Source organism: Maniola hyperantus, chromosome Z (genome assembly GCF_902806685.2).
Source record: "Maniola hyperantus chromosome Z, iAphHyp1.2, whole genome shotgun sequence".
Taxonomy (NCBI): domain Eukaryota; kingdom Metazoa; phylum Arthropoda; class Insecta; order Lepidoptera; family Nymphalidae; genus Maniola; species Maniola hyperantus.
In genome coordinates, this window is record NC_048564.1 from 11,815,544 (window position 1) to 11,832,456 (window position 16,913).

At 38.0% G+C, this 16,913-nt stretch overlaps 2 protein-coding genes across 10 annotated transcripts in view; one reads left to right on the forward strand and one right to left on the reverse strand.

Annotated features, from left to right (window-relative positions):
• Hk (potassium voltage-gated channel subfamily A regulatory beta subunit hyperkinetic) overlaps positions 1-16,913 on the reverse strand; it is a 38,894-nt gene that overhangs the window by 20,744 nt on the left and 1,237 nt on the right. For 4 of the 9 annotated variants that reach the window (XM_034983653.2, XM_034983652.2, XM_034983651.2 and 1 more), the window contains exons 2-6: positions 15,913-16,007; positions 14,557-14,658; positions 13,167-13,298; positions 9,037-9,148; positions 7,736-7,874 (exon numbers count right to left, since the gene is read on the reverse strand). In XM_034983653.2, the coding sequence (XP_034839544.2) occupies positions 7,736-7,874; positions 9,037-9,148; positions 13,167-13,298; positions 14,557-14,658; positions 15,913-16,007 (580 nt within the window). Of the gene's footprint in view, positions 1-174; positions 262-7,735; positions 7,875-9,036; positions 9,149-13,166; positions 13,299-14,556; positions 14,659-15,912; positions 16,008-16,913 lie in introns of those variants that run through there. The other 5 variants (XM_069508662.1, XM_034983655.2, XM_069508660.1 and 2 more) reach the window with 4 other exon arrangements.
• msl-1 (male-specific lethal 1) overlaps positions 456-16,913 on the forward strand; it is a 50,287-nt gene continuing 33,829 nt past the window's right edge. The window contains exons 1-3 of the mRNA XM_069508653.1: positions 456-1,106; positions 13,510-13,653; positions 15,955-15,994. Of these exons, the coding sequence (XP_069364754.1) occupies positions 13,598-13,653; positions 15,955-15,994 (96 nt within the window). The 5' untranslated portion in view covers positions 456-1,106; positions 13,510-13,597. The remainder of the gene's footprint in view (positions 1,107-13,509; positions 13,654-15,954; positions 15,995-16,913) is intronic.

Genomic DNA, 16,913 nt, shown 5'->3' on the forward strand with positions numbered 1-16,913 from the left:
GTCAAGTTTTAACACTCAAGGACATAAACATAGAAAAGCATGCATGCCCTAAATGCTAACATCTAGTCCGCTATCTCGGGTGGTCGAAACCGGAAGAAACATATAAGCACTGAACTATCGCGGTATAGACTGAAGGTAAGATAACGGTGGTTACACGGCGTGTAGTCCACTCACCAGGCCACTGGTACTGTCTAATTGTAAAAATTGACGTATCGTTGACGTGGTGATTCGACTGCGATACCTGGTCACTGTGTCGTAACGCGGAAAACGCAGCCTAGGGGTTGGGACAAAAGGCTGCGCGCGACGCAACCCCGCGCATGCGTCCCGCGCTCTACCGATCTGACCTATTTCTAGACCTAGCTCCAGATACTATGGCGATTACATGAAATGCCTATAAGAATGATTTCTATGTTTTTGTAGTTTAACAAGCGTACACGTTGCCGCTAGATTCAAAATATCCTCCAGATTTCCAAAGCAATACAAAACTTCAGAAATAGACCCTAACAATATTTATAATAGTTAATTTAAACAGTTTTTCTTAAAGTGTTGAAGTTGAAGAAGAACTTTAAGAAACAAAATTGCAAATCATGGTTTATTTGATGACATGTAAATTTTAAAGGGACAAATACGTAAATAATAATTTGAATCGCAACAGACAGATTTCTTGAAAATTTATTTTCGCAATACATATGTAGTTCAGCCCTAAATAATAGGAATAAGTAAATGCAGTCTATATGCAGCTGCGCTCGGTAGAGCACCAAAAGCGCGCTCATCTCAGAGGCTTAATTTATTGTTTGAAAACAAAGCATAATATTATAATTACTTGTATGTTAGTCCGCCAAACAAAGTTGCCCAAATTAAGACGTTACGACAAAAGATTCAAAATATACGCGAGTTCGAGAGTATTTTTTCCGGGAATTTTGTCGCGATTAAGATCCCGCGAGCCTTGAAAGAAAACAGCTACTTGTTGAATCCCGTTTGGTTTACATCAGACTTCGACCTGGGCCCAGAATCAAATACAAAATTATACATAAACTGTTGCAATTTTAAAAATATAATTTTGGTGCTTATAACTCTAATATAATAAACAGAGTGTAATATCGTAGGTGCGTATAAGATCTTACTGTGTTATTGTTTATGCTGTTTAATGTTCTTATTTTGCAACTGTTTTGCAGCTATATATGTGTGATTTTGTTGTTTATTTACTCAAAAATAATATATTGTGTAATAATCATTTGGCGTGATGTAATTTGAATTTTTCTTTGTATTATTTTGTACTGTACCTATCGTTAACTAAGAACAATGTTAGATTTAATTATCTTTATCCTATATAATTATACTTCTACTGTTTTTAAACAATAATTAAAACATTGCGTATTAAGATGTAGTCATGTAGTGGAACTAAAAAGTTTATTCAAACCAATTTATCAGATTTGGATTCATAAGATTTGGCTGTGTTATTGTTTCTGGCTGATTAATGTTCTTATTTTGCAAATGTTTTGGAGCTATATGGACAGCTTTGTTATTTATTTATCTAAGAATGTATTATGTTATAATTTAGCGTAGTGAAATTTGAATTTTTTCTTTGTATTATTTTGTACTGGTTCTACCGTTAATTAAGAACAATTGTTACATTTAATTATAATATCATCTTATACTTTTACCCTCTAACAAATAAACCTGGAATAGCGGTGGAATAGTTATACTCTGTTTTGTCTTTTTCCTTCAAATGTCAAATTACTGATGACAGAGAAAGACAAAACAGAGTATAACTATTCCACCGCTATTCCAGGTTTATTTGTTAGAGGGCTAAGGTTTTATATACATTGATTAATATATTGCGTATTAAGATACATTATACGACATCACGACATTATAATATGTTATATGTGTTCTATCAGGTAGAACTAAAAAGTTTATTCAAACCAATTAGCTAGATTTGGTTTCATAAGATTTGGCTGTGTTATTGTTTCTTGCTAATTAATGTTTTTATTTTGCAAATGTGTGTGCGGTTTCGTTATTTATTTACCTAAAAATATATTATGTAATCATTTGGTAAAATGGCGAAAGTGAAATTTGGATTTTTCTTTGTTTTATACTGTAGCTACCTACGTTTCTGTACGTACCTACGTACCTGTTTCTACGCAATAATTTTATTTAGGTAATTACATTAAATGATGTTCTTGTTTATTTTTTAGTAAATACGATAATTTAGTCTTATAAGGGCCTGTTTCACAATCGCCAGATAAACTTTAAACTTTATCTAACGGATTTTGACATTTTGACAGATTACCAAAACAAAAACTATCCTAATGTAGATTTTAATCGTTAGATGAAGTTCATCTAGAGGTTGTGAAACAGGGCCTAATGATAATTATTTATCAAAAACTAGCTGGATTCAAGTTTTTAACAAGTAGTAATTAAAATACAACTGCTTTGCTATATTGAATTTTTTCAAAAAGTTTATAGCCAGTATCGCTCGGAATGACGTAAGGATTCTAAAGATATCCAAATCTATTCAGGCATTTAATAGTTATTATGGAACAAAGAAACTCACAAACATACACACATGAACCCTGAAACCATTGAACTCTTAAAAACACGATTGCTCTGCCATATTGAATTATTAAAAAAAATATTAGCCAGTGTCTCTCAGGATGATGCAAGGGTTCTAACAACAACTTATACTTACATCCAAATCTGTTTAGGCATTTACGTTGGAACAAAGAAACTAACCCCACATACAAAAAAAGTGAATCCTGAAAACATTACACTCCTTTTTTCGGCAGTCGTGTAATATCCTGTAGGGACTCTTTGATTTTACGGCATAAAAGTACCTATTATATCCAGGATGCTAGCAACTCTGTGCCTTTATCAAGATGGGTTCAATGGTTGAGCCGTGAAAGAATAATAGACGTAACTGACGACAGATAACATACTTTCGCATTTATGATATTTTAATTTAGACTAATACTTATTTTGAAAATTTTAATTGAAGGAAGTATTATTATCGATGCAGAGGTTTTATTTTATTGTGCGTCGGTCTGTCTATGCGTCCTGAAACTACAACACGGATTTCAACGAAACTTGGCATAGGTACTTATGGCTAATCATCATGAACAACCCATCGCGGTTCACTACAGAGCACGCGTCCCCTCTCAGAGTGAGAAGGATTTTGACCATAGTCTACCACACTGGGCAAGTGTGGATTGGCAGACTTAACACACCTTTGATAATTTTTAACATTATGATGTAGACATGCAGGTTTCTTCACGATGTTTTCCTTCACAGTTAAAGCAAGTGCTATTTAAGTAAGTACTTACTTAACTTATGGCTAATACTCAAAAAGTCAATTTATAAGATTTTATAAGTTTTTATACCGAAAAACAATAGGATTCATTCTGGACAGAGTATAATTTTTGTTGGTGTTTTATTAAAGTTTTTAATGTATATGATGTTTCCATTCCGTCAAATCTAAACTGATTATGTTCATTCTTTTTTTAATACCTTTCTCAAAATTTATGCATTATCTATACTAATATTATAAATGCGAAAGTGTGTTTGTTTGTTTGTTCTTCATTCAAGCCCTAACTAAGCAACCAATCGACTTGATTTTTGGCAGAGAGATAGTTGAAAAGACGGAGAGTAACAAAGGCTACGTTTTAACTCGGCGAATCAAGGGACCGCTCTTAAAATCCATATAATCCATACTAATATTATAAATGCGAAAGTGTGTCTGTCTGTCTGTCTGTCTGTCTGCTAGTTTTTCACGGCTCAACCGTTCAACCGATTTCAACGAAATTTGGTACAGAGATAGTTTGTATCCCGGTGAAGGACATAGGGTACTTTTTATCCCGGAAAATTAAAGAGTTCCCACAGAATTTTCAAAAACCTAAATCCACGCGGAGGAAGTCGCGGGCATCACCTAGTATACTATTAATAAGTAACTAACAGATGTCCGCGACTCCGTTCGCGTGGATATAGGGTTTCAGATATCCCGCCAGGAACTTGACTTTACTTTTCGGAATAAAAAGTAGCTTATGTGTTAATCCAGGGTATAATCTATCTGCATTCCGAATTTCAACCAAATCCGTCTAGTGTTTTTGCGTGAAAGGGTAACAAACATACCTACATACATATACACAAACTTTCGCCTTTATAATAATTTCTAGAATGATACACTACGTAAATACGCAGTCCAGTAAATGGATAATCCATCAATAAAATTGTGGATAATATGATACTCGTGAAAGCACAGATATGGACTTTAAAAGCTTTTTAATTACATGGTTTCACAAACGAAGTCTAGCTGAAAGTATAGTATGACATATATTTTCATCTAGGTATATACTACTATTACCAGGGCTTGATTGAGCTAGCCCTGTATATTTGCTGAATAGTCCGCGTCAGGTCGAGATGGCAATTAGGGTATGAGGCGTGGGATGCCCAGCACACCCGCACGTCACCCGCGCTCGCCCGCACCGGGTTAGCGTGGGGGCTATAAAATAGTTTCAGAGCTGCAGGACGGGTAAATCAATGGCGATCAGTGTAATAGCTTAGTAAAAACAGCCAAGTACGAGTCAGACTCGCGCACTGGAGGTTCCGTACTCGGTCATTTTTTTCGACATTTTGAACGATAAATCAAAAACTGTTATGCATAAAAATAAACAAAAATCTGTTTTAGAATGTACAGATAAAGGCCTTTCATATTATGATACCCCATTTGGAATAGTCTTACTTTGGAAATTGAAAGTAGTAATTAAGTAGGTACGAGTATTTGTTCATGAACACATTTTAATTTTTTTGTGATGTACGACAGACGGACAGAAAGACAGACAGCGAAGAGATCCTTGAGGGTTCCTCAAGTAAACGGGAAAATCCGAAAGGCGTGAATTTATCGTTTGATACATCATAAAAAAATTAAAAAGTGTTATTTCTTGCACGATGGTATGGAACCCTGCGTGTGGGAGTCTGACTCCCACTTGATGGTTATTTATACCAGTACAGTTTTCTTTGAAATACCTACTTATTTATTTAAAGACATGCACATTAGAGATGGGCGTTATCAGCTATTTGTGGCAACGGTTATCCAACCGTTATTTATTTTCAATACCGATATTGATAACAGTTACCAAATATCGGTATCAAAGCTACGTTTCAAGCTATCTAATATGCGCAACGCGCAACGGTTTCCTTTGTAGTAACTAAGCTAGCTGCCGTATCGATACCGTCTGTATAGCTATTGAGCGCATATTTCACTAAAATAAAACCAATTTTACTTTCATGAATATCGTGAACTAATCACAACCTTATGTTCATAGCAGCAAAGTTTAATTATAATGACCATTGACCTATTTTATAGGTCAAACTATAGTGGACACCTGCACGGATAGTTTGCCACAGTCCAGTTAACCAACAACATTTCACGAAGATTGATAATTCAAAGAAGATCTTATCACTATTACTCTAAGGCTTAACTGTAATAAGCATGATAATATATCAAACTGTGATGGACAAGTACTTGTACAGTTAAGCCTTAGCGGAAAAGAGATAAGGTCGACTTTGGTTTATCAATCTTCGTGAAATAATATTCTTAGTTGCCGATAGCCAAAATTCGCTCTTTATTAGCTTTGAGTGTGGGAAAGAAAGAGAAGGCATAATTATTTTGCGTTTTAAGTTACCAAAAAACCAAATAACGCATTCTCAGTTGCGAGTTGGTAGCGTTGCATCATCGTCAGGTGGTTCATCATAGATAACTGATAACCGTAGCTAGCTACGACAATACCGATACGTTACGCTATAGGCACGGCAACTGTTTTCAGTTACGTTATACTATAGCGGACATATTATGTCTAATGCACATACCCTCCCTATTATTATTTCCTCCTACCTCGCCGCAGGCCTTGCAGCGTTACTTTAATTATTTAAAATGCAACACGAGGTCTTTTTTATTCATATGAATATTTAATCATCTCAATACACAATACGGTGATTTATTGTGGTCGATAGGTTTCAGTTTAGTTAAAATTAAACCATGCGGCCAGTAGGTAAGTATTTATTTTCAAATTATGTATTCAGAACGCTAACGCACAGCCTAAACCGCTGGTCCTAAATATATGTAATTTGGAGGGTGTGATCTTTGTAAAGAGTAGGTATCCACTAAGAAAGGATTTTTCAAAATTTCATCCCCAAATGGGTTAAATGGGGGTATGAAATTTATGTAGTCCGCACGGACGAAGTCACGAGCATAAGCTAGTAATCTGTAAAATGTAAATGTAAATTTCAATTCTCTACCTATCGCAGTTCATGCTATACAGCCTGCTGACAGACAGACAGACAGACAGACACACAGACGGACGGACAGACAAATGGATGGACAGTGGAGGCTTAGTAATAGGGTCTCATTGCCAACCCTTGGATACGGAACCCTAAAACTAGAAGCACCTGGCTTCTTGTTTTAGGGTCGCTAATCTTTCTAAGTCTTTTACTATATCACCCCTCGCGCTTCTCTACCCGCCTTTTCTACTCCTATCCCGCTGGCAAGTTACATACTGATTTCAAAGCCCAATGCAAATAGAAATGATGGCAGGATTTAGATTTCAACATGTCGCATTCTATACGTATACGAGTATCTATGTATAATACACGTTGCGCATATTTCTGCACATGTTTCCATTTGAAAATCAAAGCGTGGTATTGGAATGTAAGTTCACGCTCCAAAATTCAGTCCGCTCAAAGGCTGGCCTCGGGCTCTGTGTGAGTGTAAAGTGCAATTAATTGCGTTCCGACGTACCGTGTTAATACTCGTGAATATTCACAGACAAAAATATAACTGTACAGGTAGATGGTGTAACTGTCGGTTGTATTATAATAAAATAACAAATAAATAATATATATTATATTTTGTATTACTAGTTTTTATAGTTTTATTAAAAACACATTAAGCGAAAGGCTGGCAACGCATTGGTGGTTATCCTCTGGTACTGAAATTTTCATGGGCGATCAATCACTTAACATCAGGTGACCAGCCTGCTCGATTGCTCGCAATTTAAAAAAAAAGTTAGCTCAGTGCCCAGTAAAACCCACTATGGTTTTTTTGGCACTGAATGTAGCAGAGATAATGACTTGTACTTTCTTATAAGTTCAATAAATAAGATAAAATAAAACCCCAAATGGGTTGAATTTTCAAAAATCCTTTCTTAGCGGATGTCCATTTCATAATAGCATGCCAATTTCAGCCCGATCCGTCCAATAGTTTGAGTTGTGCGTTGATAGATCAGTCAATCAGTTAGTCAGCTTTTCCTTTTATAAATTAATATTTTATTCCTTTAGTAAATTGCGATATTAACTTTATCAAAACCGGTCCCAAGCTCTAATTAGGCCACTCTACCCTCAACAACAAGAAAAGTACCTACCCATATTGAAAGTACTTTCTAGTAGGATGTAAGTAGGAATTTTCTCTAACAGGATTTCTTGGAAAATAAAGGTATGATTCCGAACCACGCTGCACGCAGCAGCGCTGCCGCAACAGTGCTGTCACCAGCTGCTGTCACAGTCCTGTCACGGCGCTACTCGTCCCCATACAATCTCTATAAGCTTATATGACATTACATTCCGAGCTAGGCAGCAATGTCGCGGCAGCAATGTAGCGACAGGACTGTGACAGCTGGTGACAGCACTGTTGCGGCAGCGCTGCTGCGTGCAGCGTGGTTCGGAATCATACCTTAAAGCTTACCCTGGACATGATGGCACTTTGACGAGGTCTCCTGGGACGGAGGGACAGACATCGTTGGCTGATGCTCTCCAAGCCCTTGTTTCTTCTTCATTGACGCAACATGGGGTTTCGCAGCAGCCATCGCTGTCTATTGATTCATCTAGAATATAAAGAATTTATTTTATCTGTCGGATCCATTAGTCATTAAGCTTTGCTAAAAAATAGTTTTTTTTAAAGAATATTAGCCATGTTAAATGACTAATATTCCCCTTTCCTCTCCAACTAAGCGTCAGGCTTGTGCTAGGAGTAGGTACGACAATAGTGCAACGGGCGGGGTTTGAGCCGTCAACCTTTCGGTTTTCAGTCCACTCCTTTACCGGTTGAGCTATTGAGGAGGATTGATGGTCTTAATCTGAAAACTCCTTTGTTTTCACCAATCTAAATATATATAAAAGGAAAAGGTGACTGACTGACTGACTGATCTATCAACGCACAGCCCAAACTACTGGACGGATCGGGCTGAAATTTGACATGCAGATAGCTATTATGACGTAAGCATCCGCTAAGAAAGAATTTTTGAAAATTCAACCCCTAAGGGGGTGAAATAGGGGTTTGAAAGGAGAAGGGTCACGCCCCATAGAAAGAGAACCAGATCCGACAGAAACGAGACATATTTCATTTTTTTTGTTACTTTTATATAGTTAAATTATATATTTTTTATATTCGAAATCAATGGCTAACACCAAAATATTGCCTTATGTTTTTGTTCGGGCGTTACACAAAAAAAATACAAAATGCCTGTTTATCTATAAAATTCGTAAACGTATGTTACACGTTTCTGTCGGGTCTGGGTCACAGATGACCCTTCTTCTTTGTGTAATCTACGCGGACGAAGTCGCGAGCATAAGCTAGTTAAAATTTAATTAGAAAAAGTGTTTACCACCGCAAACGTGTTTGTTCCTTTTTTTTGTTAATAGAATTGGATTAATCTGAAGACTAATTATTAAATCACCGGAAAGTATCCTATCCTATCCAAGTAGGTTTTGATGATCTACCAGTGAGTGAGACTTTGCTTGCTTGAAAAATATGCTTTGAACAGCCATCTTTCTATTAAACCAGGATTTTAACAGCATTATGAGCACGAGCTTTTGTACTAAAATGGCCTTGACATACAGACAGACGGAGAAGAAAATAATCCTAAAATAATACCTTATATAAGCTTTATAGAATCACTTCTTTGAGAAGCTGACAATGCGAGTATCACTTTAGAGGTAGTTAGGAAGAACACGACGCAGGGAGATTACTTGTATATCTATACTCGCCTCTGCAGGAGCCCAAACGGGAGAGATTGATGAAAATTCCTTCATTGTCATTGATGCTCTGGCTCGATTGTGGTTTCGTTAACTGTGCGCTGCAGGCTTTCTTCAAAACGTTCTGTACTGCCGAGAATATCATTTATTATATGCGTTTAATTATACGGATTTATTATATACGAATTAAGGATGACTCACGCTAGATCGTGTCGGGTCCGAGCCGAAAGTCGGCCATAGCAGGTTCACCGAGCCGGTCCCGTGCCTTAATTACATGACAAAGACCAAGCGTTGTCCGTTGCTTGGCCACTCGGTATGCCGTGAGTATGTTATTACAAAATACATACATTTAAATGTTTAAAGGTTTGAACCAACTGTAAATCGGTCAATTTAGTTGGCCATGGTACAGCCGACGCTCGGCTCGCACCCCACACGGTCTAGCGTGAGTCATCCTTAAGCTGTGATAGCCTAGTGGTTAAGACGTACATCCTAATTCGAGGCCGAGGGTTTGATCCCGGGCACGCACCTCTAAATTTTCGGAGTTATGTGTGTTTTAAGTAATTAAATATCACTTGCTTTAACGGTGAAGGAAAACATCGTGAATAAAGTGCTTAATAATATGCTTTTTGCTTATAATAATATGATGTGAAATGTGAATAGCTACCTTCTGCGCGACTACGTGACTAGAAATAAGAAGCGACTGATATCTATACCTACCTATTATAGCCTACCAGTAGGTAGGTAATTATAATCACTACTGAATTCCATCCATACTATTATATTATTATTATTATTACGGTATATTGTGACCGAAAAAAAATGCATATTACAGCCCATCGGAAATATCTGCGAACCTGGCTTAATATCGTCATGCAACGTGTTTGCGTTGGCAACGGTACTGGCACTGGTACTGGCAACGGTACTGGTAGAACGTAGTGTTTATATACTCTTTGGGTACTGGATAGGCGAAAATGGGCGAGCTGCGGGGAAGCAGCTCGCCCATTTTTGCCTAGCAGGCTCCGGGCGGTCTATCATTAAAGAGAAATATAAGAACAATAAAATCCGGACTTGCAGAGTACCAGCCAGCTAGATGAAACTACCCAGTTTTTTAAAAGAAATCAAAAAATATGCAATAGTTAGGTATACTTTATCGTAACAAAAACGCCATTAAACGGAATATGAAACTGTGCTCCAAGACTGTCTCATTTTTCCACTAGTCAGCCCTATCATATCAAATAGTCAGTAGGCACCTAACTTGCCTTTATTATGAAGACATAATAAGGTTCACTTTGACTTTATACGATCCATACTACTATTATAAATGCGAAAGTGTGTCTGTCTGTCTGTCTGTCTGCTAGCTTTTTACAGCCCACCAGTTTAACCGATTTTGATGAAATTTGGTACAGTATTAGCTTAAATCCCAGGGAAGGACATAGGCTATTTTTTATACCAGAAAATCAAGGAGTTCCCACGGGATTCACAAAGGCCCATCCGTTTAACCGATTTATATGAAATTTGGTACAGAGGTAGCTTGCATCCCGGAAATTTACACAAGCAACTTTTTATTACGGAAAGTTAAAGAGTTCCCACGGATTTTTGAAAAACCTAAATCCACGCGGACGAAGTCGCGGGCATCATCTAGTTTCTAATAAATAAACTAGCTCATTTCTCTACTGTACTGTCACTGTTGGACAGCTCAGGAAGGAACACACATTGTTTTGTTATTGTTTTTCCATTTCATTTCATTGCGCACCCGCCGCAAAGCTTATCACTTTGTTCGTTAACGAATGTGTACCTATTATTTGCCTTAATTTGACATTTTTCAAATATTTTTATTACAACTTGCTACTAAGTTACTCGTATATAATAATAATAAGTGTAAATAGTATAGATCTTGTAAATAAATAACTTTATCGTCACATCTCGATGCAATTCGAGTGTTCTGTGGATTTTTTTTCAAAATAGACATTGAAAAAAGCTTAGTGTTACAAGTGTGGTGGACTTAAAGCTTCAAACTTTAACCGCGAATTTAAAGACTCATTTGAAGTGGAAATATCCCGATGTGCTGTTTCTTCAACTCAATTAAGTAAGTACAAGGACCTAAGGCCAATGGGCAGGGCACATAGTTCCTAAAACCGATAGACGTTGGGGTCTCAAGGTGCTGGAATGGCGACCTTGCACCAGAAGATGGAAGATTGGAAGACCCGCCACTAGGTGGACGGACGACATCAGGCGGCGCAAGATCGTAGCGTGTGGAAGTCCCTACAAGAGACCTATGTCCAGCAGTGGACGTCTATCGGTTGATGATGATGAAGGACCTAAGAACCAGGACAGTTGGTTATAGGAAACCTAGCTCAGAATTTAAGTAAGCCACGACATAGTACACTTCCTATGTCTTATTAAGCATACTGATTGTTTTGTCCTAAGGTCATATTTCATGAATTCTATATAGGTACCTACCTAACTTTAAGATTTATGTACGTTAACAAAATATTTTATGGTTTTTGTTAAAGGTCGTACCTATACATATCTCACACCCGGCTTTACTCGCGTGTTTAGTCTCCTACTAACGACGACTAGTATCGAACCTATCCAGAAACACGTGAGTATAGCCGGGTGTGAGATATGTATACTTAAGGTGACGCAGTACGCCCGACCGAACCTGTTTGCTTTTCACTTGACATTGTATGAGAAAGGTGAGAGGCACGATGATTTTCACCGAAATCAAGGGTTTAGGAAAAATATTTTTGAGAAAAAACTACTAAGTTTATGTTTGCAAAGTATAATTATTTCAACTAATGAATAAATAAACTATGTCCAATGTTAAATTTCTTTAGAATTTTCATACCCCTAATCTTATTTATTTACGCCCAAAGTTGTCATAAATTTAGTGTTAAAATAGGAAACTTTTACCCTCGTAACTTTAAGATCAATATTTTTTTCAATGTTGTATATATCAATAAACCTAGATAATGACGAGATTAATCAATATAATACTTAGTTTTGAGCGTACAGTATCAAGTAATGTAGTAATTACCCTCCCACGTTTGTATGAAGAAAGCATCGTCCTGAGTACCCTTAATGGAAATCACTCACGAATCACGATAGTTTAAACGCTAAAATAGGTAAAATACGTCAAACATTTATGACGTCACATCTGTGCATTTCATACAAGCTCCTTTAATAAGTAAGCAAGCAAGTTTTGACGTTTGATAAAAAGTCGCTGGTTGTCTCGATTACATAGCAGTCAAGTCTTACCATTGATTACTAAATTGAAAATTTATAATTAGCTGCACATCAATAGAAAATCGACAGGTGAATGGTGATAGGACTGTTTTATAATGCAGCAGTCAAGTCTATCAGTTGATTGCCTTTATTAATATATCATTATCTATCACCAGAAAATAGGCATGTTGCAGGATCAAAGTTCCCTGCCATTTTTTAGGGTTCCGTATCACAAAAGGAAAAAGGAACTCATAAAAGATCACTTTGTTGTCTGTCTGTGATGTCTATCAAGAAAAGGGAATTAAAATCTATAGGGTAATTCCCGTTGACCTAAAATCATTAAATTTGGGAGGTAGGTAGGTAGGTTTTTATAGCACGTGTAAAGGAAAGAATCCGAAAACCGTGAATATGTAGTTACATCGTGTTCATATCGAGCCTCAATAGCTCAACCGGTATAGGAGTGGACTGAAAACCGAAAGGTCGACCGACGCGCGACGGTTCAAACCCCGCCAGTTGCACTATTGTCGTATCTCCTAGCACAAGCCTGACGCTTAATTGGAGAGGAAAGGGGAATATTTGTCATTTAACATGGCTAATATTCTTTTTAAAAAAGAAAAAAAAAATTATTAGATAGTGCGCGAGAGGTTGAGATGGCAATCGGGAAGGGAACTTCCCGCACACATATACAGCCCTCGCACTAACCTGGTGCGGGCGAGCGCGGGTGACCTGCGGTTGTGCGGGGGTCCCGATTTCGATCTTGACCAGTCGCGGACTATAGATAGCGCTGTTCGTCAATAACTTGCAGTGTTGCAAGAAGTTTTATTATCTTGTACGTTGGTACGGAACCCATCGTGTGCGAGTATGACTCACACTTCATCGGTTTTTTTTCATTGGTTTGAAATGTGAATTTTACTCACTCTGTAGTGCTTCGTATCTGGTATCGAAGGGCGACTGTATCGCCACCTATTACCAGCTTGCCTTTGCAAGTCGCACAGTCTGTGATGTGACCACGAAGTATTCAGGCCGCGAAGTTCTTCCACTGCTGCAATCTATAAATATATAAAAAGAAAAGGTGACTGACTGACTGACTGATCTATCAACGCACAGCTCAAACTACTGGACGGATCGGGCTGAAATTTGGCATGCAGATAGCTATCATGACGTAGGCATCCGCCAAGAAAAGATTTTTGAAAATTCAACCCCTAAAGGGGTTGCTTTCCAAGAAACGGTTACTTACTTAAGTTTGTCAATATGTTTCAGGACACGAGTATCACAAGAACCAAACGAAGAGTAAAGTTGAAGAGACTTCAGGGTTGCGAATCCTGCCTGCTACCTACCCGGATAACAAATGTTTCTAATAACGAAGCAAACCTGGTCGCTGACTGCTGAACCATACTCATCTAGGTATTCTACCTTTTAAATACATATTAATAATAATACGACAAGAGGGGCAAATATGAAAATATAGCAAATAATTTCATATTTGTGCCTTTTGGGGTTTCCACACCCCATGGTTTCCATACCAAAAGGCACTAGGGCCTTAAAAATTACAACTCTTTCAACTTTTTGAATCGTTATATTATCTCAAAAACGGTGGCTCTTAGGTAAAAAAACAATTTAGACATTCTTTATAGATTTGATCTACAATTTTTGTCTGGGCTAATCTAAATATATAAAAGGAAAAGGTGACTGACTTACTGACTGATCTATAAATGTACAGGTCAAACTACAGGACGGAACGGGCTGAAATCTGGCATGCAGATAGCTATTATGACGTAGGCATCCGCTAAGAAAGGATTTTTGGAAATTCAATCCCTAAGGGGGTGAAATAGGGGTTTAAAATTTGTGTAGTCCACGTGGACGAAGTCGCGAGCATAAGCTAGTTTTGCTGAAAATCGTGAAAAAACCCGTTTTTGTGACCTTTGACCCGAGTAATTTTTTTTCCAGGTGTCGGATCGATGAGGACTTTTCACATTTTATTTATAACAGTGTTTTGAAAAATTCTACCAATTTTCAGCCAAGTGTGAATTTTTGTAAGCTTGGCCGGACTATTACCCTATGTTTGTGATTAATTCGGCACTCAAAAAGGTTACCGCCCACGAGTTTTTTGTCTTTATCATTTATATGGGGTTATCTACGCCCTGAAAAAGCCCTGTATCAACTTTTCTCCGTGGATAGAGTATAGAAATAACTTCTGCAAGTTTTATTGCTAATGGGCCCTTGGCCTTGAGATGCCAGCGGGCAGCGCTCATGGTTTCTCGCTAAGTACTTAAGATAATTAAAATTAGAAATTAGCAGAATGTTTACCTCTCGTTTGTGTTCCTCCTCTGCTTCTATCGCACGCTGGTGAAGAAGTTTTATGTCCAACTTCCTAACTTCTTCTGCTTCTCTTGCTTGGCATTCTTTTTCCTAGCAAATGAGAATTAACCATGAAGCCAATTAATTTATACCCGGTGAAAAGAATATCTCGTAATATATAAAAAAATCGTAAAACCGATAGACGTTGGGGTCCCAAGGTGCTGGAATGCCGATCTCGCACCGGAAGACGCAGTGTTGGAAGACCCCCTACTAGGTGGACGGACGACATCAGACGAGTCGCAGGGAGCCGCTGGATTCAGGCGGCGCAAGACCGTGGCGTGTGGAAGTCCCTACAAGAGGCCTATTTTCAGCAGTGGACGTCTATCGGTAGATGATGATGATGATGAAAAGAATATAAAAATAATTGCTGTAAATATAACAAAAATACTTTTTATCAGTACTTGCTGACAAATTAGATCACTACTCATATTATAAATGCGAAAGTTTGTTTGTTTGTCCTTCAATGACGCCGCAACGGATTAACGTTTTCAGTTATTATCAAGGTTGTTGTTTACGTCATACTGTAGTTATACTACGGTGTAAGACTGATTTGAGATGAAGACTTTTCCACCAGAGATTTGTTATACTGTGAGGAGGTCAAGGCTAAGCTACGAAACTATTGTGACCGTTTCCACTATTGCTAAGCGATAGCGGACCGGTGCTAGTCGATGTAATATGAGGAGGCACCGCCGTCGCGAGGTAGCTGTGCGAGGTAGATGCGCAACTCGAGATAAGAGATACATCTACCTACGGTAGGGAGAGCACGGGGCTACGGCACTCGCGCATCCGTATCTTCCATCCGTAGTGTAGCTCCATCCAGTTTCCATCAATGCTAAGCTATGTGGAGCAATGAAAATGATTGGTAGATATCACACATATCCATAGCAACGTAGCATAGCACATCTCTGGTGGAAAAGCAGCCTTAAGCAAGGATTTTCTAGGAATCTAATGTCGAGTGCTGTCATTTAAACCTTATCTATAGGAACAAGACGGCGTGGTTACCTAGAGAGCACTATTCTAGCGTGTCGGTAACGCGACTTTGAAGTTTTTTATCCCAAAACCGCCCAACGCGCTAAATAACTTCAAATATAGAGTCACATTTAGAAACATAGAGAAACTCTCACTCTGTCCTGATATTATTTTATCCGAGTTGTCTATAGACATGAAGGTACCAAATTCTCCTACCACCCGCCGCTTTGTTCCAATAGACAAAATTTGAGAGACAGCTCTGGACGCTCCATTGCAGCCGCTATGTAGCGGCACCGCTTTTCTAGATACCCCTGGCTTTAAATGGCAATTTTTTACCTTTTGCATTTGTCTTTCATGTTCAATCTTTTGTTGTTCCAGTTCTTCTTCCGAGATGGGCGGCGTTTCATCCCCACTGGAGGTATGTTTCGCCCCTATAAAGCAGTAACCAACTCCAAGCCTTCAATAATTAATTATTTGAGAGTATGCAAACCTGCAGCATTATTATTTATCTAATCATATAAGATGGCGAGAACGTCTATAACACTGTTAGCACTCTCAAGTCAAAACAACAAGCTCCTTATGACTTGTGATTATTCTATCAATTACTGGCTGAATTAGAGCAAGGCGTAGGACGCCAACAGTTCATTCACGGAGTAGGTACAATTGTACGTCATCTTAATCTCTGCCCATCGCCGGCCCGCTACTGAGCTCGGGTATCCTCTCAGAATCAAAACGATTTAGGCCATATTACACCACGATGGCCAAGTGTGAATTGGCAGACTTCACACACCTTTGAAAACATTAAGAAGAACTCTCGGGCATGCAGGTTTCCTCACGATGTGTTCCTTCAGCGTTAAAGCATAGATATTTACGAAAATTGCAAGTAGGTAGGTACGTATCCGAGATAGAACTGCGGACCTCCGGCGGGCACATCAAGCGCGCATCAAGCAGCTTGATCAAGAAAAACAATTAATATCTACGTGCTTGACGTCAAGCCGCTTGACCGTTTCGGAACCTCTTAAGACACCAACCTCCACGATCAGCTGTTTATTACAGCAAGTATCTTATAAACAGCTGATCGTATATGGAAGTTCAGATTGCTGTTTCGTTTTATTATTTTTTATTTACCTATTTTATTTTTGTACTTACCTACTTATTAGGTGCCTAATTAAATAATATAAATATAAATAGCACATAATAATTAAATAATAAGTATATACCTACATAAATAAATAATTATAATTTAGGATGTAGCCCGTACCAGATTAAATTTAAACCCTAGATATTATAATATATCTACACATTGTAACATTTCGGTAAATTAATTAATAAGTAGG